This window comes from Rhinatrema bivittatum, chromosome 3, assembly GCF_901001135.1.
Source record: "Rhinatrema bivittatum chromosome 3, aRhiBiv1.1, whole genome shotgun sequence".
Taxonomy (NCBI): domain Eukaryota; kingdom Metazoa; phylum Chordata; class Amphibia; order Gymnophiona; family Rhinatrematidae; genus Rhinatrema; species Rhinatrema bivittatum.
The window spans coordinates 119,985,698-120,009,613 of record NC_042617.1 but is presented as its reverse complement, the minus strand read 5'-3'; the positions used below and the strand labels follow the sequence as shown (position 1 = coordinate 120,009,613).

Here is a 23,916-nt window from a genome sequence, read left to right as displayed (position 1 = left end):
ACCTGAGTAGTTTCCTGCTTGTATAATGCAAAATGCTCCTTGGTAACATGTGGGAGGTAGAATGAAGGCATAACCTCAGTCTCCACGAAGTCCAGACCCCAGGTTTTTGTAAAGAAATCAGATTCCCTTTTTGCTAACCTTGGGTCATTTAGTGCTGCTGGGAGATTGACTTTGGAATGATAAATAGTCCATCTGTGCTGGTCTGCAACTACAGACGGGCTGTCACATAAATTAGAGTCCCCTGTAATAAAGTACAAAACACAGAATATTCATTCAGCTGCAAGCCACTGTAAAAACATCAGGACTTTTATTCATTTTTGGTAAGAGCTTTTCATTTTGGAAGCACAGTTTGGCTTCCTGGGATCTGAGCACATGCTGACCCTACTTTCCTGGAAAGCCTGTTGAAGGCTCCTGCATGCGTTCTGATTTCAGAGCACCCAGATAAGGCTGAATCAGCAGGAGTGGAAAACCTATCCAGCAAAGTTTTTGTGCTAATGCAATTGTCTGTCCGTGTTACCATGTGTCCAACACGTTCTACACACTAGTCCAAAAACGTTCCTCAGCTAAAAGAACAAGTTGTAAAGGCAGTTTTGTCAGAACTTAGTGCACAATAATTGCATATGCACATTTTAAGTGAATATCTATATAAAAAAAATACACACATTCACACAAAAATGTTTAGTAAGTTTAACTGTAGAAAGAATGCCAGGAATTTTGTGTATGCATAAGCAAATCTCTTCTAGACTGTGTCTTTTCTCCAGGTTGCTGAAGGGGTTTCCTGTTGAACAGGAATCCCCCTGGCACCATATCCAGACAATTTATGAATGCAGGCTTCCTTTGATATTAATCTGTGAGCACTGTAATACACTTAGCCTGCTCTTCCTTAACATAGAAACATAGAAATGACAGCAGAAGACGACCAAATGGCCCATCCAGTCTGCCCAGTAAGCTACGCACTTTATCCATTTTTTTATTTCCCTTTTTCTCTCTCCCACCTGTTACTATTGGCTTCCAGTACCCTCCAGCCCTAATTCCCCTCCACCCCACCACCAATGTAGAGAGCAGCGCCGTATCTGCATCCAAGTGAACATCCAGCTCAATTAGGGGTAGCAACCGCTGTAACAAGCAGGCCACACCCCTGCCCCATACTCTTACCCACCCCTGTTTTTTGGTTTTTTTTGTTTGTTTGGTTTTTTTGTACTTTTTTGGGGGGTTTTTTTGAGATGGCAGCCCTCCATCCTTCCGCTCCGTGAAGAAGAAGGTGGAACACCAACCACTAGCATCCTGCTCCGTGAATGCCTCTGTGGCTACTGCCGCTCCGTAGACTTGATGGATCCACAGTGTTTATCCCACGCCCCTTTGAATAAACACTGTGGATCCATCAAGTCTAGAGGGCGTGAATAAAGAGGAGGCAGCAAAAAACTGCACGGAGCAGCAGTAGCCACAATTTTGCCGGCATCGGTTCTCAAACTCGCCGACAGCCACAGGTTCGGAAAACAAACGCCGGCAAAATTCAGCGTCCGGTTTTCAACCCGCGAGCCGATTTTACATTTTTTTTAATTTTTTTAATTATTTTTAACTTTTGGGACCTCCGACTTAATATCGCCATGATATAAGGGGTAAAGCTAGCATGTCGAAAACGCATGTCCAAACGCGGGTTAACAGTGCGCTCCGCCGGAGCGCACTGTACTGTATCGGCCTGCGAGTTCCTAGAGAGAGCTGATGGCTAGCTTCAATGAAAGTTCTAAAGTTCGTAACTAGTTTCAATAAAATATTTTAGAAACTATAAAACTATGACTTTTTAGGTTTGAACAGACAAAAAGGGACACAATATGTCTGAGGAGAGAGAACAAACATCAAGGAAAGGAACTGTATCAGCTGTCAGTGGTACAGAGGACAAACTGACAGGAGTAGGGACGATGCAAATGATGCACAGCTTGGATGTTTCAGGATTATAGTAGGAAAATATTGCCCCTTTGGTGCCATGGTGAGCAATAACAATGATGCCAACATCCATTCTGGCAGCTATTGATCCAGATTTTCCTGCTAAATAATCCTGTTTTCCAGTAACCCTCCCCCCACTCTCTCTGTCTATACTGCAGATGATCCCATTCCAGATCAGACTATGAGCTAACAAAACACAAAGGGATGCCAAAGTAATGCCCTTGGATTTGCTGTCTGTAAAATGTAGGGGGGAGACACCCAGAGGGGGCATGGAGGGAAGGAGGGACTTGGAAGGAAGTAAGGGAGAACTATCCGTGGAGGGCATAGGAGTGGAGAGATACAGAAGGGTACTGGAGGGAAGGAGGGGGCACTGGGAAGGGAGATACATATATGGGACAGGAGAGATATTGAGGGAAGGAAGGGATACCAAAGGGGGCATGGAAGGAAAGGGAGAGACAGAAGAACCACAAGGGAGGGAGAAGAGAGAAAGAGGAGGGCAGCCTTAGAATTGGGGGCACAGAAGGAGGAGAGGAAAGAAATGGAGGGGGTATACTGAGAGGGAGGCGCTACAAGGGAGATGAAAGGCTGGAAATGGTGAGGGGAAAGAACCAGCTGGGGGAGGGGGTGATGAAAAAAGGGGAAAGATGGCTGGATGGAAGACTGGAGGAGGGGAGCTGGGACGAAGTGATGGACAAATAAGATAAGATTCTAGGGTGAAAATCAAAAAACAAAAGATGAAATACAATAGAGACTAGGTTTTTTTACCAAATTACATTATGCATTGTATAGTATACAGTGTATTATACAGTCTCCAACTAATAATCTGTACTGTAATTAATTGCCTTACTGGTTCAGCTAACTGGACTAGCTGCATATGATTTTAAAATTCACTAATGGGTCACTAAAGAAAAAGAAATTAGGACTATGATTATAAAAGTTGGAGGACTTGATGAATCTTAGGTTATATATTGATGCTCCGGAATATGAATCCTATTTAAAGATCTTTGAATAGTAGACACAGCTTGAAATTGTTTTACAATATAGTGGTGAATGTTTTCTGGTGCAGTAATTGTAAGCCAGGTTATACTTTGTGTTTAGAACTTATGTGAATAAATCAGCATGGAATTATTATACCTACTGCATGAGCCCCCAACTTGATAAGAAGGGAGCCAGGTAGCAGACTGATGGGGGAGCAACCCAGTGAGGGGAAGTTGGAGGGCTGAGAGTGGAAAGCGTTGGGATAGGGAGGAGGGTGAGATGGGTGGGCTGAGATCTAGGTGAGAGTCAATGAATATAAATCCTCTTTTCTTCAAACAACCAACAAGAACTAAATTGCACAAGCTGGAAAAACAAATAAGCATGGGAGTAGCTTGCTTGTTACGGCAGTTACTACCCTGAGCCAATCAAACCTGATATTTCACTTTGAATACATATACAGTGCAGCTCACTGCTTCAATGGCAAGAGGGAATGAGGAAAAGATGATTTATATTCAGATAGCAACCAACAAGGACTAAACTGCACAGGCTGGGTAAACAAATAAGCGTGGGAGTAGCTTGCTTATTGCGGCAGTTACTACCCCTAAGCATCTAGGCTTGATACTTCACATTGATGCAGCTCCAGCACTGCTCTCTACATCAACTGGCAGGGGTGGAAGGAAATTAGAACCAAAAAGTTACCAATAAGGGCCTTGACCTCAGCAGTCAGAGTAACAGATAAGTATGAAAAAAATAAGTATGAAAGCTTGCTGGGCAGACTGGATGGGTCATTTGGTCTTCTGCTGTCATTTGTATGTATGAAGAGATAGAGAGACATGGAGCAAAACAGCATGAAAGAATGATAAATGGCAAAAAGAGGGGACAGGACAGACGTAATGAGGCCTTGTGCCAGTGGACTGCAGGAGTGAGGAGGCTGCAGCACTGGAGCCACAGATGGGCTCTGCAAGCTACACGTGAGCAACCTAGAAGGGGTTTACAACACATCTGAAGCCAAGACCTGAAACCCTGCCTATAAATGATGAGACGGTCCTTGGGGCTTCTAAAGAGGTATTGGACACAGCCAAGAACATATTCCTAGCAAGTCAAGATAAGAGAACCCAGAGAAGACAATTCAGTTTGTGCTTGGAAAGGTGAAGTTTTGAAATCCTGTGCAACCAGACACATGTGAAATCCTGAAAAATGTGTGGTAAGTAAACCTGTGGGTAATCTATTTATGCACTTGGTGAAATCTGGTAATCCGTCGATGAGTGACTTTGTTCTAAGATAAGCTCCCCCTGAAGCAAGATCTTCCCGAAACATCAGCTGATGTCAGGGTTTGGTTTTACAATTGTTTGATTATTGTTGCTATATGCTTGAACTGTTGGGGAATCAATGGTGTTACTCTGAGTTGCCTATATGGTCAGATTGACCAATTTTTTAGATGCTTTTACTTGCATTGAAAAAACATTTGGAAAAAAAAAAGATTTTCTTTACAGTCACTGGTTAAGAGCCTCTAGTTATAGCTACTGATTTGTTGTGGGTGGATGATTGAGAGGTCGATCACTTGTCCCAGCTTGCTCACACCCAGTCCATGAATAATTGTTCATATGAGCCTAGCCTGTATTTATTATTCTGGCTGCCTCTCTTCCTTTGAAGCTTTTTTTTTTTAAACATGAAACTGAAAGCAAAATGTAACTTTCAGTCACCTTTTCTTGTGCTCTTTCATTTCTCTGTTGGGTTTAAGAGAAAAGAGACTTTCTGAAGCAGTTAGAGTAGGTGAACCAAGGTGGGCTGTTGCCTTTTCACTTGTCACTGTGTCAGAGAAGGGTTAAGAGTGCATTCTGCATCACAGAGAACTGTGTTTCATAGCAGTGGAATATAGCTGCAGTAACTGACTGGCAACTGGGTACAGCTTCCTTTTCTTCAGTCTCTGCCTTCCTGTATTTTGAAAAAGGAGTCAGTGTTGTACACAGTGTGTGACTCTTCCACAAACTATCAGAATTTTCAAAGGAGTTGTGCATGTACATGTAACAAATTTTCAAAAGCCCACTTACACAGGTAAAGTGCATTTACATAAGAACATGCCATACTGGGTCAGACCAAGGACCCATCAAGCCCAGCATCCTGTTTTCAACAGTGACCAATCCAGGCCATAAGAACCTGGCAAGTACCCAAAAACTATGTTACCATTGCTAGAAATAGCAGTGGCTATTTTCTAAGTCAACTTAATTAATAGCAGGTAATGGGCTTCTCCTCCAAGAACTTATCCAATCCTTTTTTAAACACAGCTATACTAACTGCACTAATCACATCCTCTGGCAACAAATTCCAGAGTTTAATTGTGCGTTGAGTAAAAAAGAACTTTCTCCGATTAATTTTAAATGTGCCCCATGCTAACATCATGGAGTGCCCCCTAGTCTTTCTATTATCCGAAAGAGTAAATAACCGATTCACATCTACCCGTTCTAGACCTCTCATGATTTTAAACACCTCTATCATATCCCCCCTCAGCCATCTCTTCTCCAAGCTGAAAAGTCCTAACCTCTTTAGTCTTTCCTCATAGGGGAGCTGTTCCATTCCCTTTATCATTTTGGTCGCCCTTCTTTGTACCTTCTCCATCGCAATTATATCTTTTTTGAGATGCAGCGACCAGAATTGTACACAGTATTCAAGGTGCGGTCTCACCATGGAGCGATACAGAGACATTATGACATTTTCCGTTTTATTCACCATTCCCTTTCTAATAATTCCCAAAATTGTTTGCTTTTTTGACTGCCGCAGCACATTGAACTGACGATTTCAATGTGTTATCCACTATGACACGTGCAAAACCTAGTTTTACGCATGTAAATGCTTTTGGAAATCAGGCCCTATTTAGTAATTTACTAGCATAAGTCTACATAGTCGGCAAACAGTTTGTGGCATGCTTCGAAAGTGAATGTCGGGTCTACACTGTCATCTTTTGCTCATTTATTTATTTATTTATTTCGAATTTTTCTATACCGACATTCTTGAACAAAGATATCAAATCATATCGGTTTACAATTGAACATAACTGTCGCGGCTATGGCGTTACATCGAACATAGAACATTGAGCAATAAACAAACATAGAACAGGTCAACAGTTCATATATAAATATATATTTATATATAAATTTATATATATATATAAATATATATATATAAATAGTTCAGGTCATTTGAATTCTGACCTGAAGAAGAGAGGATTGGCTCTCAAAAACTAGACAAAATATATATTACATTAATCCAATAAAAAGATATCACCTTGTATATATATATATGGTATATATATTTTTGTTTCGTTTACCTTTTATTTCTGTGTCTATACTAGTACTGTATAATATACTACACTGCAACCGTTGTACAACAAAATGGCGTTAGCTAGCACAATTTTGAACTGAGGCAGGAGTGACTGGGGATTACTCCTGTCTCTTTCTACTTCTCAGAGTTTTGGCAACTCTTTTTTGACTTTCTGAAAAGTTGATGAAGATGAATTTCTGAGTCATATTTTTGGTTTAAAAACAAACTCACATGCATAAAACTTAGGCAGCCTCCTTGGTTGTGTACGAAAATGGGGGTGGGGGGGGTTGTACTGGGGCAGTGTTCATTTTTAGGTACCTTCTCCCTGGCAGTGAGATACAAGATATAGATCAGCTATTGGGGAGCTGCCAGGTACTTGTGACCCAGACTGGCCATGGTCAGAGACAGGATGCTGGGCTTAATGGACTTGATCTTACCCAGGAAGGCACTAATGTTCTTAGGACGTGAGTGGAATGCATACTGAAGACAGTTTCTCTTTTATAATCATCTTGTTACAATAATAGCAGCAGAGTTTTAGAAGAGATGGGATAAACACCAAAGGTCCCCAACTACAAAATTAAAGCCTGGAATCTATTTACACTACAATACTTGATCTACCTCAGAGTCTCTTGTTTCATCGCAGGTCCTACAAAAAGAGCCTGTAATGTTGCTTTGGTGCCAATTCCCACACCGGTTACATTTTGTTTGAGCCACTGCCAGGGTAGTAGTGTGCGTGGGAAGGGGTGGGCAGAGGGGGTGAGACAACAAAATCATTGCCATGGGACCTTATGCACCTTCTTCTCCAGGTGGTATGAGCAGCTGGAGGTTCTGTCACTTGACCCAAGCTCCCAATAAATGTCTTCTCAGTACTGTTGTATAACTTGTCACCAGACCCAAGAAAGAACAAGGTTTACAAGAGTAGGAAGAGCAGCCAGATCGGACAGTAGTCTGTTAAACCCTTGACTCATAGCTCCAGACAAGGAGTAGTAGTCTGCATCAGACCATCTTCCTGTGAATCTGTCGCTCCTGCTATTCCAGACCAGACATCCAACATCTGCTGGAGGCAAAGGACTAATAATAATCTCTCTTGCTAGATCAGACTATAGAGATAGGAGGATGACATCAGTATAAAAATATCCTCTACCTCCATCTGCTGGTGGATGGACATAACCCATGCCTATGGACTGGTCTGGCAGAATGATAAAGAATAAAATATAATGCTCCTATATTATGATATACAACACATTTCCAAGTGACAGCTCTATGTTTTATTTCTTAAAACCAGACAGAGTATTACTGGAGCCAATTACTGGTGCTAGAAAAGTAGAGCTCATTATTACTTGTCTTTCATACAGGCCGATACAGTACAGTGCGCTCCAGTGGAGCGCACTGTTAACCCGCGTTTGGATGTGCGTTTTTGACGCGCTAACTTTACCCCTTATTCAGTAAGGGGTAACAGCGCATCGAAAACACGTGTCCAACCCCCCCCCCCCCCCCGAAACTAATAGCACCCGCAACATGCAAATGCATGTTTATGGCCCTATAAGTCATTCCCGCGCGATACAGTAAGTAAAATGTGCAGTCAAGCCGCACATTTTACTTTCAGAAATTAGCGCCTACCCAAAGGTAGGCGTTAATTTCTGCCGGCACCGGTAAAGTGCTCAGAAAAGCAGTAAAAACTGCTTTTCTGTACACCCTCCGACTTAATATTATGGCAATATTACGTCGGAGGTCCCAAAGTAAAAAATAATTAAAAATTAAAAAAATAAAAATTTTTAAAAACCGGCCCACGGCTCGTGGGTTGAAAACCGGACGCTCAATTTTGCCGGTGTCCAGTTTCCAAACCTGTGGCTGTCAGCGGGTTTGAGAACCGACGCCGGCAAAATTGAGCGTCGGCTGTCAAACCCGCTGACAGCCACCGCTCCCGTCAAAAAAGAGGCGCTAGGGACGTGCTAGTGTCCCTAGCTCCTCTTTTTACCGCGGGCCCTCATTTAAATACTGAATCGCGCACACAGGAGAGTGGCCTGTGTGCGTGCCGGGAAAGCGGGCGCTCGCCTGCTCATTTTACTGTATCGGCCTGATAGACAGGCACTGTTAATCTATTAATAGGTTAATTTCTATGCAGCTCATCCTTCCTTAATTTCAGGTAAGCAATCACTATGGGCAGATATCCCTGTGGATCTTAGTCATTCTTACCTGGATCAAAATAGACTATAAAGGTCCTTGCATTCTATATATCCAGTCCATACAGCATGCTATCATGCCTGCTTGTTTTATATACTGCAATCTAGGCAGTTCCTTGGGTTTTAGATTTAGAGCACCTGGGGATTATTTTCACCCACTTTGAAAGGGCCATCTTACCTGTGGGCTCCTTGGGACAGACATCTGGCAGTGATCGCACCGGTCGAACCTGTTTCACAGACTCCAGCTCCTTTTTAAAGAAACCATCACTGCTGGTCGTGTGAGGCACTGGTGAAGACCTGTGGCTTGCAGCCATTGCATAAAATCACCACTGGATGGAAGCTAGATGTTCAAGGGCAAAGACAGCTTTTAGTATAATTCAGACACTGGCTTTTAGCACAGTAACATTTAAGCAAGACAATGCAACATTTAAAGCAAGCCATAACCAACAGAAATATTACTATTTTTGCTGTTAATTAAACTATGTTGAAGAAATATTTGTAACTCATGTTACTGCTCCACAAGGGAGTGCTTGAAAACTCAAGATTTATGTGCAAGACTTGAAGATCACAAAAAGCATGAACTCTGCTCAATTTCCTATTTCCACTATCCGCGCACACAAAAGAGAGTGTGCTATTCATAGACAATTTATTGCAGGAGTCATGCAACTTGTATTATGTGACCCCTAGATGTCAGTATTTGCATGCATTACCAGGTTTATTAACTATAAAAAAAAAAAAAAAGACATTGCAGAGTGAAGACTTCAATGTCACATATTAAATGCCATGATTAATATAAATTATTTAACTTTATTTCCCAGGAAAAATCACCAATTTAGAATAAAAATACAGTGTACGCACCTGAAAGTAAAACCTCTAGTTATTTGATCTGGCAAAAGGATGCAACTTTTGTTTTATTTATTCATTTTTGTATTCCAACTTCCATCCGTTAAACAGACATACAATGACGCACTTGCAATAACAGAATGCAGAAAGATCTACTCGTAAATGTTCCTTCCACAGGGCTCCCTGCCTTTTCATATACTTTATTTTACTTTGTGAAACCACTGCTTCCAGTTCTGTGCTGCTGCCTCTCTCCACAGCCGTTCCTGCTCCCCTTTCTCATACTGCTGGGCCACTCTGTACACGACAGCGACTCTCAAGACAGCTGTCAAGGGCAGGGAAAAGGGGTTAGGGGCTCTCTTCCCTTTGGGTACTACCGCAATTCAAATGGGTTAAAGAGGCCTGAGCCCCAATGGCAGAGTAACTAGCTTCAAATATGTCATCTATCATTTCTAAGCAGCCCAGAGGAGGGGGAAGAGAATGGTTGTTGTTGATGAGGGCAGGAATAGCATTTTTTTTTTTTTTAAAGATCATTCCCACCTCACCATCTACTGCACTACTTCATTAACTGTTATCATAAAACTGATCACTTATTGAGCTGGCAGAAATTATACCCTAGAGAGTAAAATCAAGGCAAAAATAAATGTATTTATAACAAAACAAAACAAAATGTATTTATAACAAAACAAAACAAAACAAAACAAAAATTGTGGTGTTATCCAAAATCCAACATTGCACAATCGTACAGCGAGTATGCTAGGAATAGAAAGAGACTGCATTTCTTCATATAACCATCAAAACCATGGCTGCTGACAGTGCTCCCACTCATTTCTATCACCAACAGCTCAGGCACTTACCATCCTAACTGGACTTCACCATACGTGGCAATCGCACGGTCTGTTGGCTGCCGGGCCCAGACTAAATAAAAGCTCAAGGCTCAAAGAGGGGATGTCATGCAAGCTCTGTCCAAAATGAGAAGACTTACTCTGAAGTGTGACATTTTAAGGAATACTGCGAGTCCGATATCAGTAAGTTCCTACTTATGGAGGTCATTTTAGAAGGAATTACATTTGGAAATATGACACAGAAATTTAAAAAGCCATTTATGTGCATAAAGTGCACTTACATGTGAATAATCTATGGACAATTGAACGGAATATATTGTAGCTATTTTCAAAAGCCCACTTACAAAGGTAAAGTGAATTTACATGTGTAAAACCCAATTTTAAGCGTGTAAATGCTTTTAAAAATTGGGCCCAATGGGTCAAGCCTAAAATCTACTCAGTGACACAGATTCACCAATTAAACAGGAAGAGATGGATCCCTTCATGGGAAGCATGGATTGCAGAGTTTGAATGTAGAAGTCAATTTGTTTTCCCAGTTTCTGTTAGTACTTATTTTCTTTCCCTGGACACGTTCAAACAAAGTGTTATGTAACAGTGATACAAAGTAAATGATCTAATCTCAAAAATAAAAGCAAAGAGACAGCAGAGAGGTGAACCCTAAAACTAAAAAAGGAAACAACCTGGAGGGGGTGAACCGCATTAAAGAGAATTAGACAGGAAGAGATGAGGCTGAAGATTCTGAACAAGCAGGTTAAACCAATAGGATCACAACGGTACAGAAAAGCACACACGAGAGCAAAGGACAAAGAAAGACGCTATCTGGACCAGAAGTCTCAAGTCCAGTGTTAATTACCATAAGCAAGATAAGGTTTCTGTTTGAACGGGAGGCCCTGGGGCGGGAGCAGGTTGGTGCCTCTGGTTGAGAGGAGCTAGAATCCCTGCAGATAGTGCACACTCTGGGAACAGTACTTTGAGCGCTGCATGTAACCAGCAGAGAAGGATAAAGTGCACTGAAAGAAGCTGTCGGAAGCAAAAGGATGCTTGGTTTTCAATGCTCCAGTGTATCAGTGCACGAGATGTCAGCACCACTAACGTTCAGCTATCTGGTTACGAACCTCTCAAATTTGAAGCTTCCATTTTTATTTTATTTATGGTTTTGATATACCATTTCATCAAATATGAGCTGTGGGGAGTGTGTAGCATAGACTAGTACAACAAGAGTATACAAAACAAGTACAATTAATGGAGTACAATAACAGTAATACAATAGTAAAAAGAAAGTATATGAGTACAGTAACAGTAGTATATGAAGCGGGTATAAGTAACTAGCCGTTAAGCTTGTAACAACGGGCTACATTTAAAAAAAATTTTTCGGTCCATTTCCTTCCCACTCCCTCCCCCTCATTCTCCCTCCCTCCCCCCCTCTCTCCTCCCTCCCCTCCCCTCACCCCTCTCCTCCCTCCCCTCCCCTCACCCTCTCCTCCCTCCCCCCACCTCACTCTCTCCTCCCTCCCCTCAGTCACTCCCCCTCTCTCAATCCCCTCCCCTTTCAGCTCATCCACAACCGGCAGACGGAAGATCTCCGGGGGGGTATCCCGGCACCGCCGCCACTATGGCTCCTCCCGCTCCTCGCCGCCGCTCCTGCTCCTCCCAGCACCATTTTTTTTCCCGGGCACGTTCCGCTCTGACCGACGTGCTCGCCCACGCATGTGCGGTAGAGCTGCTCTCTACTGCGCATTTGCGGGCCGTTGGTCAGAGCCCATTTATAAGGTAGATAAGTACAGTAGGGATTGGGGGCGAGAAGCTTGAGTGAAATGATGGGATTATCACAATACTGCAAAGGCGGAGGACTGAGATGAAGATGACACTATAGGGGACTTATTGTGATTAATGGTTTGGAAAGACCATGGAAAAAATAAGAGATCCATTGACTTCTACACTTCCCATAAGTTATAATTTAGACAAGTACAAATGGAATCAGCAGGATTAAATTAAATTAAAGTCATAAATGTACCTGCTCTTCCACAAATCTTACAAGCACAAGGTTCAATTAGGTTCTTCCTGCTGTCTTTCCTTGAAACCTGACAGACCAGTCCAGACCAGAGGGATTTATCCCTCCTACCAGCAGATGGAGGGAGAAGGCAAGTTGATTTTGGCCCGACATACCTCCCTATACCTATACCTCTGGTGCAGCAGGAAAGGTGTGAGTAGGCTCTTGCCCAAGCCAAGAAGAAGGATTTTCCTGAAATGAAATTAAATCTATCTAGCATGAGAAAGAAAGGAAAACAATTAAATAGATATATTTATATATATATATAAAATAGTCAAAGAAACTGTGGATTGAGCATTACTTCTGCTTGTTTCTTCCTGGGCTGCATTTCCCTTCTGGAAAAAAGGGCCCTTCTTCCATTCTTTTTCACATAACTCTACACTACATTCTATATATATTTTCTCTCTCTCTTTCTTTCTTTAAATAACTACCATCCTTTTCTTGGGGTGGGCTCTGGACTGGTCTGTCAGGACTCAAGAAAAGACAACTAACAGGTAAGAAACTAATTTAATCTTCCTCATCCTCCTGTCAGATCAGTCTAGACAAATGGGATGTACCTAAGCAATACCTATCCTGGGTGGGAGTATCCTAGAGCTGCTTCCAGGTCACCTATGGCAAAGGCTGTGTCCTTCTCCTGAAGATTCAACCTGTAATGTTTTGTAAACTAACACAGAGATACCCATGTAACCGCTCAGTAGATTTTCCTTAGTGTCTTCAACCTGTGTTCTGACCAGGATGCTGCCTGAGCCCTCGTGAAGTGCACCTTAAGACCTTTTGGCATCTGTTTCTCTTCTTGTATGTATGCTGTTGCTATTGTTTCTGTAATCCATTGTGCAACTAAAGCAGTCAAGGCCGCTCCCCTTTGTGGGCCCTAGCAAATAACACAAACAGCCTATCTGGCTTCCAGAAATCATTTGTAACTTCCAGGTACCTCAATAGACTTCTCCACTCACCCAAGAGCCAGAGGTCCCTCTTTTGATCTTGGCATTCTTCTTTCCTGAGACCTGGCAAAGAGATTACCTGAATTCAAAGAGAACCTTGACATCACGTTCAACAAGAATAATGGAACTGGCCCGATTATGATTTTCACCTTTGAAAAGCAAAGGTAGAGATCCCTGCAGGACAATGCCTGAATCTCCAAGATTCTCGTAGCTGAACAAATAGCTACCAAGGATGCTGTCTTCAAGGTAAGATCCTTAATAGAGGTCCTCTTGATGGGCTCAAATGGAGCCTTCATGAGAGTTTTCAGGACCCATAAACTTTTAATATATCTTTTTAATTGTTTTCCTTTCTTTCTCTTGCTAGATAGATTTAATTTCATTTCAGGAAAATCCTTCTTCTTGGCTTGGGCAAGAGCCTACTCACGCCTTTCCTGCTGCACCAGAGGTATAGGTATAGGGAGGTATGTCGGGCCAAAATCAACTTGTCTTCTACCTCCATCTGCTGGTAGGAGGGATAAATCCCTCTGGTCTGGACTGGTCTGTCAGGTCTCAAGGAAAGACAGCAGGAAGAACCTAACTGAACCTTGTGCTTGTAAGACTTGTGGCTTCACCAGCAGACTAACATGGTTGTCCCCTTTTAAAAAGCGGACTATGTCCAGATGGGACATTAGGAGGGCCCCCTCTTATATTCCTCCTGTAGTACGCTATAGCCAAAATCTAGACCTGTCCTTCAATGTTAGATGCTCCATTTGCCTCCTGCCAGTCTCCTTGGGTGTCCCCTTCCTCCTTTTTTGAAGGATAGCCCTCTTCCAGACAGATTTCTTGCTCCTTATGTAGCTTCTCTCTTTTACCCAGCTGGGCCCTGACTGAATTCTGTTCATGTCTCTTTTTTCCTTTTATCTGCAATAGAGGCTTTGTGTATGGCCATAAGGTAAACTCCTCCTCCTACTCCTCCACTCGGCACCGCGGCTACTCCCGCAGTTTCCCTAACAGCAAGTTCGAGGTGGCGGAGGAGTACCTCAATCGTCCTGCGGCTACCCCTGGGTCCAGAGATGCTGGAAGCACCATTCTGGAAGGGCCTCTTTGCACTTGCTGAGCTATCCACCCCTGCAGCTGCTGCACTTACGCCTCCTACAAAAGGACCCTGTGAAACTGGTTACTCAGGGGGGCCTCACAAGTGGTGCATTTGTGGCCACACTCCATTCTACCTGGGAAGTCTTCCTTGCAGTATTCTATTGACCTAACTTCCACCCCAGACTGCTCTTTAAATTGTTTTGTTTTTAAAGTTACATTGCCTCCTGTTTAAGCCAGAAGTAGAATACAGGGAAGTCTCAGCCCTGATTGCTCTGGAAAGGGAGGAGCAGCCACTTTCTCTTGACTGTCATCCTGGGAGGAGTCCCCTTCTCGTACCTGGCTTCTGTTGGGGAAATCAGCCTCTGACTCAGACTGTTGCCCTAAAAGGTCTCTTTTCCTTCTCCTTCCCGCTGGACAAAAACACACCTACAACCAGCTGGAGGCAGCTACTGGCATCTTCCTGCCACACTAGACTATACAGCGAGGGACATCAAGCCAAAATCAGCTTATCCTTTGCCTCCATCTGCTGATAAGAGGGATAAAGCCCACCTATCTGGACCAGTTTGGCAGGACAACTGAGGAAGGGTTTATTTATTTATTCAGTTTTTTTACTTGCTTACTTACAGAAATACCCTAAGTGAGGAACAACAATGTAAAATCAACAAGCAACAGTATTGTTTTATTCTGCTTGAGCCCTTTGGGCCACTATGAGCTTCTTTTTTATTTTGCTTTCCTGAAGGGTTATTAATCAAATTCCAAATCAGACTGTCCCATCTTACATTACCATACTTTGAAGTTACATGCATCTGGACTCCCTTCAGCTGTGGAAGTACATTAAGTGAACTACAGCCTCTTGAGATCCAAAGCACCTTTTGAACAGGATAGCCAAACAGTGCAACTAGACAAGAATGCAGTCTCTTCACGGTCTCACTCTGATTGTCCCCAAAACTGTACACCATCTGCATAGATGTAAGTCAACGCAAAAGCTTTCAATTAAAAAGGCTAAAGAAATCATATATATATTAAAAAGTAAAAGTAGAAAGTGCTGACTCTTGAGGATTACCACACCAAAAAGCAAAGTCAACCACTCTGATTCTCAATGAACCTTACATGTGTGATCGCTCAGAAAAGAGAAATACCAAGTCAAAACTGTCTCTGTGATCCCAAGGAACCTCGACCAATCTAACAAGACAGCATGATTCACTAAATCCAACATGGCTGTTAAATCCAAACATAATAATTAGGGCATCTAAACTCTTTTTTGCACAAAGATGAATTCTATTAATCAATCTCAACAAGGCTCTTATCAGAACCCCATGCACTGTGAATGTAAAGCTTGCACTTTTTCTAAATGAGCCTAAACCTACACCACCACTATGCTCTCAATTACTTCAAAGGAAATGACAGGTTGGGAACTGACAGGTAGTGAGGAGCATTGATTGGATCAAAGCCTAGTTTTTAACCAACTGAGCTGGGATGGGATGGGATCCAAACTACATTTAGTATGAAAGAGGAGGGCAGTGAATTTTTTAACATAGTGAAATGAACATGAAAAGCAGCTCCTGACCAGAAACAACTTTTGCTTCTTTTTAATTAGAAGCTCATAGACTACAGAATGTAATAAAACCTGTGCTCGGGACTGCATTTTCACACTCCATGTTTAAATGCACGTGCTTTAGGCTGGCAGGCTGCCATGCTTTTTCTCCCACTTAGAGGTTAATTTTCTAGATAGTTTCCCGCTGTGTTAATCAACTCTTACAAATGAAGAAAATTCATTATTTTGCACACTGTAACATTAGAATATTAGGCTTCACAGCTAACAAAAGGAATTTTCAAAGTTAGGTTATTCACAGGTTACAAAGCAGCCACTGTTTGTGATGTTCACAATGGGGAGTTTACAAAGCCAGCCAACTTCAGGTGTTAGCTAGCTAAACCTCTGCTTTTAAATATTCTCCCTTTCCGAACTGCTAAATTCAGCTGCTCTTAAAAGGGGAGGCTCCAGAGGCCTTCCTAGGGCAGGCTTATGACTTAATCACTTAGCGCTGATTATCAGCCAAGTTGAAATGCCAACCCTGGCCATACAAATAGCAAGCCAAATATCTAGCCGAGCAAACTTTGGCTGGCAAGATTTAGAAAATTCAGCTGCAACCTACCTGGCTACGTTATGGAGGAAAACGAGCCCAAGATCACTAGCTAGGTTTTAATCTGAAGATCTTAGATGCCCTGGGACCAACTAAAAAATGAACCCAAGTCTCCACAGCACCCATTTGAATATTGACCTCTTTCTCAGTATATCACATCACCTGCCATAAGTAAGGATATATTCTCTTTAAAATCTGATGGTATTTACTTTTTCCACCATTTTTAAATTCCCAGCAAACCTATTTTTAAGTAGGGAAGGTTTAAACCTGGGAATCTCCTGATTGAGCCAATGAGGATAGGAGAGCTGAGGAAAGCTACACAAAGTCCCTGGGACAGAAGGTGGCAGAAGATATTAACCTTTCAGAATCTTTCTTGCAAGCTCAAAAAGGCAAGTGATCTTCTTGCTTCTCAAATGTGACCACATCATCACATGCCTCCACTCCCTCCTCCCACACCTACACCCTCACCTATGTGATTCACACAGTTGTAGAGGTGCGCAGAGCACTGCTCTTGATGACAAAATTGGCTGCGGCCGTTCATGAAGCACGGGACTGAGTCACTGCTCGCTTACAGAAAACCTCAAAAATATCACTGGCAAGTTCACAGATTATGAATGGTATTTTTTAAATGCAAAGTGTATGCGGTGCTACTCTACAGAACAAAGCCAGCAAGATACTGTTTTGATCCCAAGACTATGAACTGGCAAATGTTCACAGTCACCGCAGTAGCCCTGACCCCCTCCTCTTGCAGTTTCCTGTTTGAAAAAAAGAGGAAGATATGAGGGAAAAAAAAAGAGAAGTGTATGAGCCTGTTATGGAAATTGGAACGTGTACCAGCTCACAGTCCTATGTTAGTACAGTTTTCCTACTGGCTCCGTTCAGAAGGCTGCCCTGCACACCTCTGCCAGGTGAGTAGCAAGGAGGAGGAGCGGATGTTTAAGGCATGTGAATCAGGTGGACTTAAAATTCTCAAGTGTTGATTCACAGTTCATGTCTCTTCCTTCCCCAGGTCTCCTCTTTGAAAAAGGATACATGCAGAGGCAGCAGGACTGCCATAGGGACTGTATGCACATGCCCGGTAACAGTCCCACACTCAGTGAAATGCTGATCATTAATATGACCCCCGAATAATAAACAAAATAAAAGAATTAGGAAAAGGCATTCAGCAACATGAAAAAAAAATCTGAGCGGCAAAAAGTCTATTATACTGCGAGGTTGGCCTTACTGTGCAAAGCAATCTGAGTAACATCATATTGGGCAAAGACATTATTATGTATCATGAGAGTTTTGTTAAGATTTGCAGCAAAATGACCATTTTCATTCTAAAAATGTTTGGGGGTTTATAAGAAAAATCATTTTCCAACCTGAATTCTGCTATTCGATACGCTGTATTTGATGTTTTTCTTCGGATAATTTACTCAATGGAAATTACATTCAACAAACAATGGGTCTGATTTACTAAAGCTTCTCTCTCGTTCTGTGTCTATGGGGAAAAATGCTTAGTAAATGAGGCCCAATGATTGAAAAGAAGAATTCAGAGGGAACGAGTTAACACCTATAGCTGCAAGCCAAAAGGTTCAACTGCTAACTCTCTGCGGTTCAGGATTTTTTATATGTAGTTTCTAAATATTACAGCTATTTTTTTTTTTAAACAAGCCATACCGCTGTTGTAAAATTATGCTTATGTATTAAAAAGGACACAATAGTAATCTGACAAGGCTCTGTGGGTACTTTCCATTTAATCAAAACAAGCATATACCAACGATCAGAGCTTGAAAAGCTCAGCTTGTCAGGCACAAGCAGGTTCTCGGCACTGATGGGCCAGGCACAGGTCTCTTCATCTGCTGCTGGTTAGACAATTACTGAAGGGCAGGACAATTTTCAAAGCCATTTACTTGCTTACATGGGCTGTCTGAGAATGTCCCAACGCTCAAGGGGCTAAAAGCAAGCATGCTTATTCACAATACACATACTTTTTCCCCACTTTTAGAGGAGGCATTCCTGGGTATGTAGGGTAGGGAGGAGTTAGGTCAGAGGAGGAAATGTATGCATATAGGGGCCTAATTTTCAAAAGCATTTGCACGTGTAAAACAGGGATTTACATGTGTAAATGTACTTTATCCATGTTAGTGGGCTTTTGAAAATTGCTACAATATGTCACTGAACTGTCCATAAGATTTGTTCACGTAAGTGCACTTTGTTCACATAAATTGCTACTGAAAATTGCTATGATAGATTGTTACATTTACATGTGAAACTCCTTTAAAAATTACCTCCATAGTTTGCAATTTCAACTCTACACACGTAATTTTCCAGCAAAATTCTGCCTGCATAAAAAGCAAATGAAAATGTCTGCAGGTCCTTTGTACCCAAAGCATGTTTCATGTATGTACTGTTGCTTTGAAACCTGGGGCAAAATTAATGTGTAAAAAGTACCCATAAAGTCTACCCCAAATGGACAATTTGAAATTTGTCCCCTAAGGTTGAAATTCAACATCATCTTACATAGGAACTTGAGATGACTGTAGAGTTTAGTGTAAGTCATGAAGGCCTAGAGCTCACCAATTTTGTAGGCTGAAATAATTGCCACAAAAAGTGTGAGCTTCCAGGTCTGGTAGTTGGGAGATAAACTCAAGGGGGCTTCCATCAGCTGATTTAAAACCACAGTAGTGCCCCTTAACACTTCAGGAGATTTTAAAGGGAGGCATCAATTGAAGCATGTCCTGCATAAACTAGACAAAATTGAACTCCTTTCAGTAGATCCTGGCAAAGCTGGCTTTCAAACCAGAATCTGAAACACACAGAAGGTACTGGAAAAGTCATGGTGTGGAGCAAAGAAAGGATCTAGGAATTTGCCTTCACATCAGCTGAAACAATAGGACTATCTAATAGAAACCAGGAGGACGTGAGGCACTTCCTCAGGGGCCCAAAATCATCAATTACTACCCTCCAAATAACCAGGTTATGAGAGCTACAGACTCGACTTTGGGCTACAACAACATGCCTTGGCTCCTAGTTATTAGTCTTGGAGAAAAGTCCAGTCTGATTAGGTTCTATAATGGATACTTTCTTTAGAAAACATCTACTTCAGCCAATCTGAAGCTATCAAGATTATATATCATCTGTCCCTTTTTCAGTTTTTACTAAGGTTCTGACTACCAGAAGTAAAGGATAATATGTATACAAGAGATCTGCCCCCAATGGAAGAGGAAGATATCTACTATTGGCCTGTATTCTGATCTCTTCTTCCTGAAGTGGGCAACTGGTACCTTCAGTTCAGAATGACTGCAAACACATCCACCTTGGACAGTCTCCATATAGGAAGATTTTATTTTGTCATGTTTTGATTCAAGAACCACTCAAATGATGATTAAGTCTGCTAGGATGTTGTACTTTCTTATCAGGTAAGTAACCCTTATGCTATCCCAGGAGAGACAGTCCAGTCCTATACTCTGACAGCTTTTCAATAAAAAAGTAAAATCACATATCTCCATGCCTATTTAGGAAGTTGTCAATCTGAGCTAAGATAATTTTGCTGGCCACTTTATTTCTGAAGGCCTTTAGTGCCATCTTTTTTCTTGGAAAGAGCAGCGGCAACCTTTTGATCCCTGTCCTCTACGGGAAAGGACCCTTAGCAAATGCTTCTTGAGATAAAGTGGCTTCCTCTGAAATTTGAAACCTCTGAATAACTAAAAGGCAGACTGAAGATGGAGAATGATCTGATTGGAGCTCGTTAAGAACAATCTCCTTTATGTTCTCTCCAAAGAAACTATCTCCCAAGTGCGCCATGTCAGCAAGCCTGTCTTGCATATCCTCTCTGAACCAATGTTGTTCTGTAGGGAGATAGCTCATGTATACCAGTGATGCACCAATTATGAATTATAATTGCCATGTACAGGCCAAATTTTGACAGGCACCAAAAAGGCACTGTCACAGCAAGAGAAGGAACTTTGCCCAGGTGAACTTTAAAACATTGTCTCTGTGGAAAATGAAGACGCCTTGTCCTGATACACTGAAGGATACCTTATCAGATGTGCCTGTTTATCAGTTCCTGTGCAAATATAAAGCAGTCAGAGAGGAAACAACTTAAGATCCTAAGCTGTCAGGGACAGCCAAGCAAGCAGATGTCAGAAAGACCCTCACCATTGGGGGGGGGGGGGGGGGGGAAGGGGGACAGCCTGAGATGGAGAAAAACACTCTGACACACAACTCAGCATACAGACGTGGCAGTCCTCCCCCAAAGGAATGGGAGGATGGAAAAGGACCTGCAACATGGCAGGACCCCTCCCAAAGTAATGGGGAGAAGAAAAAAAGACCTGCAATGAGGCAAACACCACCACAGGGTTATGCATATTCATCAGCTGTAAAGTATAAGACAGGGAGGCAAAGAAGAAGAAGAAAGGCACAAACCCTGAATGCAAACCCTGGGAGAGAAGGAAGCAATGGACCCCTGAAAGGAGGAGGAGAAAGGCTGAAGCGGGGGACCCCCTGAAGAGGGAGAAAGAGAGCACATACCCTGGGAGAAAACCCAGAGAGTGAGAGCCTGTGCCAAGGTATCCCTGAAAGCATAGGGGGGCCAGAAGCAGACCAGCCCTCCTGGCTATTGAGAAGGGAAAAGACCAGGTGTGGCCAGGTGATCAGAGAGAGGAGACCCCGGCTCAAGTATGGAGAATGACACAGAGTCATAGACAACAAAGAGTGAGAACCAGCCCAGACAGCCGGCAAGTACCAGAGCCAGAAGCAAGTCTTCCTCCTGGACAGCCTGCCTGCTCCGCCAGTACCAAGCCCAAGAAGCAAGCCTCACCCCTGCCCACATTCTCCAGCTGGAACCTGCTTCAGAGGTGTCGCCTGAAGTTGGAATCAGGGGTAAGTAAGTTAGCCATAAGTATTAAACATATTCAGCAGGCTAAGGTTTATGGCATGTTTTGTTAAAGAAGAGAACATGAAGAAATTGTAGTAGTCCTTACATCGTGTTGTAAAAGAAATCGTTGAATTTTATTAGATCTCCACAAACTTGCTCTCTTAACCCTCACCTTATGCCTTAGATGCTTATGTCACTGTGCTTGCTCCCTTACTTTCATACTATGCCTTGGAGTTTTGATATCACTATCCTTGATGCCTTATGCCTCACCTAATGCTTTGGAGTGCTTATACCATTGTACTTGCTGCGTTAGCCCTTATTCTATGCCTTTGAGTTTTGATACGACTGTGCTTATTGCCATACCCCTGACTCAGAGGTTGATATTCACGCCACGTAGCTGGTTAAGTAAACATTTATCCGGCTAAGTGGCAGTGGCTGAATATCTGGCCAAGTTTAGCAGCTGCCACTTATTTGGATAAGATGTTAGCCAGATAAATACTTATCCAGCTAAGTGGTGGATGGGAAATGGGCATTTTAGAGAGGAAAGACAGAATTTGAAAAGGACATTTTTCAAATAAATAAAAAGATAAGCCCTTACCATAATAAAAGATGCCTAACTTTTATTCCAAAAAGAAAAAGACAGAGGCCATAAAAGCATGGAGATTAAGAATAACATCCAGCTACAGTCACCTGCACAACAGCAACGCCTGTGAGTAGCTCCGAGTGTATATGGCATCCCTTCCCAGGGCTTTTGCTGTGATGGGAACTAATCCAGGAAAAACTCCGTTACTGCAAAGGAAAGCCCCTAGTACCTCGGATTTATTCTGACTGGGCTAGAAATTGACATGTGGAAGAAGGCAAGCCAGGCAAAACAATAATTAAATAAAACCAAAAAAAAAAAAAAAAAGGACTTCTGTTGTCTACAGGATAAAAATTAAGATATGGGGGGGCGGAGTCCAAGATGGCGATTGAGTGAGAAGCAGAGGAAGCCGTGCTGTGGAGCCCTCTTTTTACCTTGAAATTTTTCTTCTCCTACGATAGAGAATGCCGCATACGAAACGTAAGGCCCGACTCAGAGAGAGTCAGGCAGATATTTATTTATTTATTTTAAACTTTTATATACCGACATTCTTGCATTAAATGCAAGAATTAGATATGGAGGCTCGACAGAGTGTTATCCCGACTTTCTTTGCTGCGACGCCGAATCAGCTGGGAGCGAGTACCGTGAGGGTTTGGGGAGAGGAGCAAGCGTCCCCTGCCCAGGCAGAAGAAATCTCGCTTAGTCCCGGCGCGCCTGTGATGCAGTCCCCCACCTCTGCGAGAGGGCGATATTGGGAGTCAACACCAAAATGTTTACCGTTGAACCAGGAAGGAGAAGGAGGAGAGGTCCTGGTAGAAACGGGTGGAACAACTCAGTTTGGAGGATACATACCTCCGATCTTGAGAGGCAGCCCCGAGACGCCATCGCAGAGTATTATAAGGGACACTGTATCTGCCGCAGCAGGAAAGGGTGAGTCAAATCCAGAAATAACCCCCTTTCTAGTGAAACCTGAGGTAATCACGATGGAAAACTTTGGGAAGCAATGGCCGCCATTGAGTCAGCCATTGTGAAATTGTCCAAAGTGTGTACGGATTCGAATAAAAGAAGTATTGAGAATGAGAAAAAGTTGGAAGTTCAAGAAAATAAACTGTGTGAAATAGAAAATAAGATCAAAAATATAGAGAAGCAACATCTAACTATGATGCAACATGAGACTGTGCTTAATAAAAAGGTGGAAAATATTGAGAACTCTCTTAGAAGTTTAAATGTGAGGGTACTAAATTTTCCGGTTATACCTCAAATGCCACCTCTTGATTTATTCAAGAAATATTTAATACCAATGGAGGCATTACCATTAATTGTAGAGGCTTATTATTATTTACCTCAAAAAAAAAGTGAGGCTGATCAGGAGAAAGAAGAGCCCCAAGCACAAATGAATATATCGGACTTGCTAGAACTATCAATAGAAGACACAGTTACTACTAGAGGTGTATTATTTGTGACGTTTGCTTTTGCTACAGAAAAAAATAATGTGAAGAAAATTTTCTTTCGTAAAAGATCCAAAAAATACTATGGACAAAAAATCTGGATATTCCCCGATATTACCCGGTCAACACAGGAGAGGAGGAAAAAGTTCATTGAATTAGGGAATGAAGCTTTAACTATCTGTTCCAAAATTGTTATTCGCTACCCATGTAAATGTGTAGTTAATTTTCAAAATTTGGTTTATGTATTTTTTGAACCTTCCCAATTACGATTCTTCATTGATTCACATAAAACAGCTGCACTAGCAGTACAGAAGGCATAAAGTAGGCATCCTCACATTCGCCATTAAATTCTTTTTTCATATTGCTTAAGATTCTCTCGCTCAGAGATATATGTATAAGTATCTGCCCCCATAATTTCTTATTAGTAGGATGATATTAACATAGTTTATTTTCATGATGATATATGCCTAAAACGTTTGCTTAAATGTTATGTATCATTCAAATTTTCATTCACAATGGTATTTTGTGTAAATAATTTAAAATGCAATAAAAAGAAAATAAAAAAAAGAAAGAAAATTAAGATATATTTAAGTTACTAAACTCCTGCTATTAAAAATAAACAAACCCCATTTAAATTAAAATTAGTCCTTGCCCCACAAATCAAATTCAGCCACGTATGCTCTTTTTCTTTTGCATGTTTGTTTTTGCTCTTA

At 42.0% G+C, this 23,916-nt stretch overlaps 1 protein-coding gene across 8 annotated transcripts in view; it reads right to left on the bottom strand.

The window, feature by feature from the left end:
- The window catches only part of VPS54 (VPS54 subunit of GARP complex), a 294,894-nt gene that overhangs the window by 208,759 nt on the left and 62,219 nt on the right, over window positions 1–23,916 (bottom strand). For 7 of the 8 annotated variants that reach the window (XM_029593654.1, XM_029593653.1, XM_029593655.1 and 4 more), the window contains exons 2-3: window positions 8,602–8,763; window positions 3–241 (exon numbers count right to left, since the gene is read on the bottom strand). In XM_029593654.1, coding sequence (XP_029449514.1) covers window positions 3–241; window positions 8,602–8,737 — 375 coding nt within the window. In that variant the 5' untranslated portion in view covers window positions 8,738–8,763. Of the gene's footprint in view, window positions 1–2; window positions 242–8,601; window positions 8,764–23,916 lie in introns of those variants that run through there. The other variant, XM_029593660.1, reaches the window with a different exon arrangement.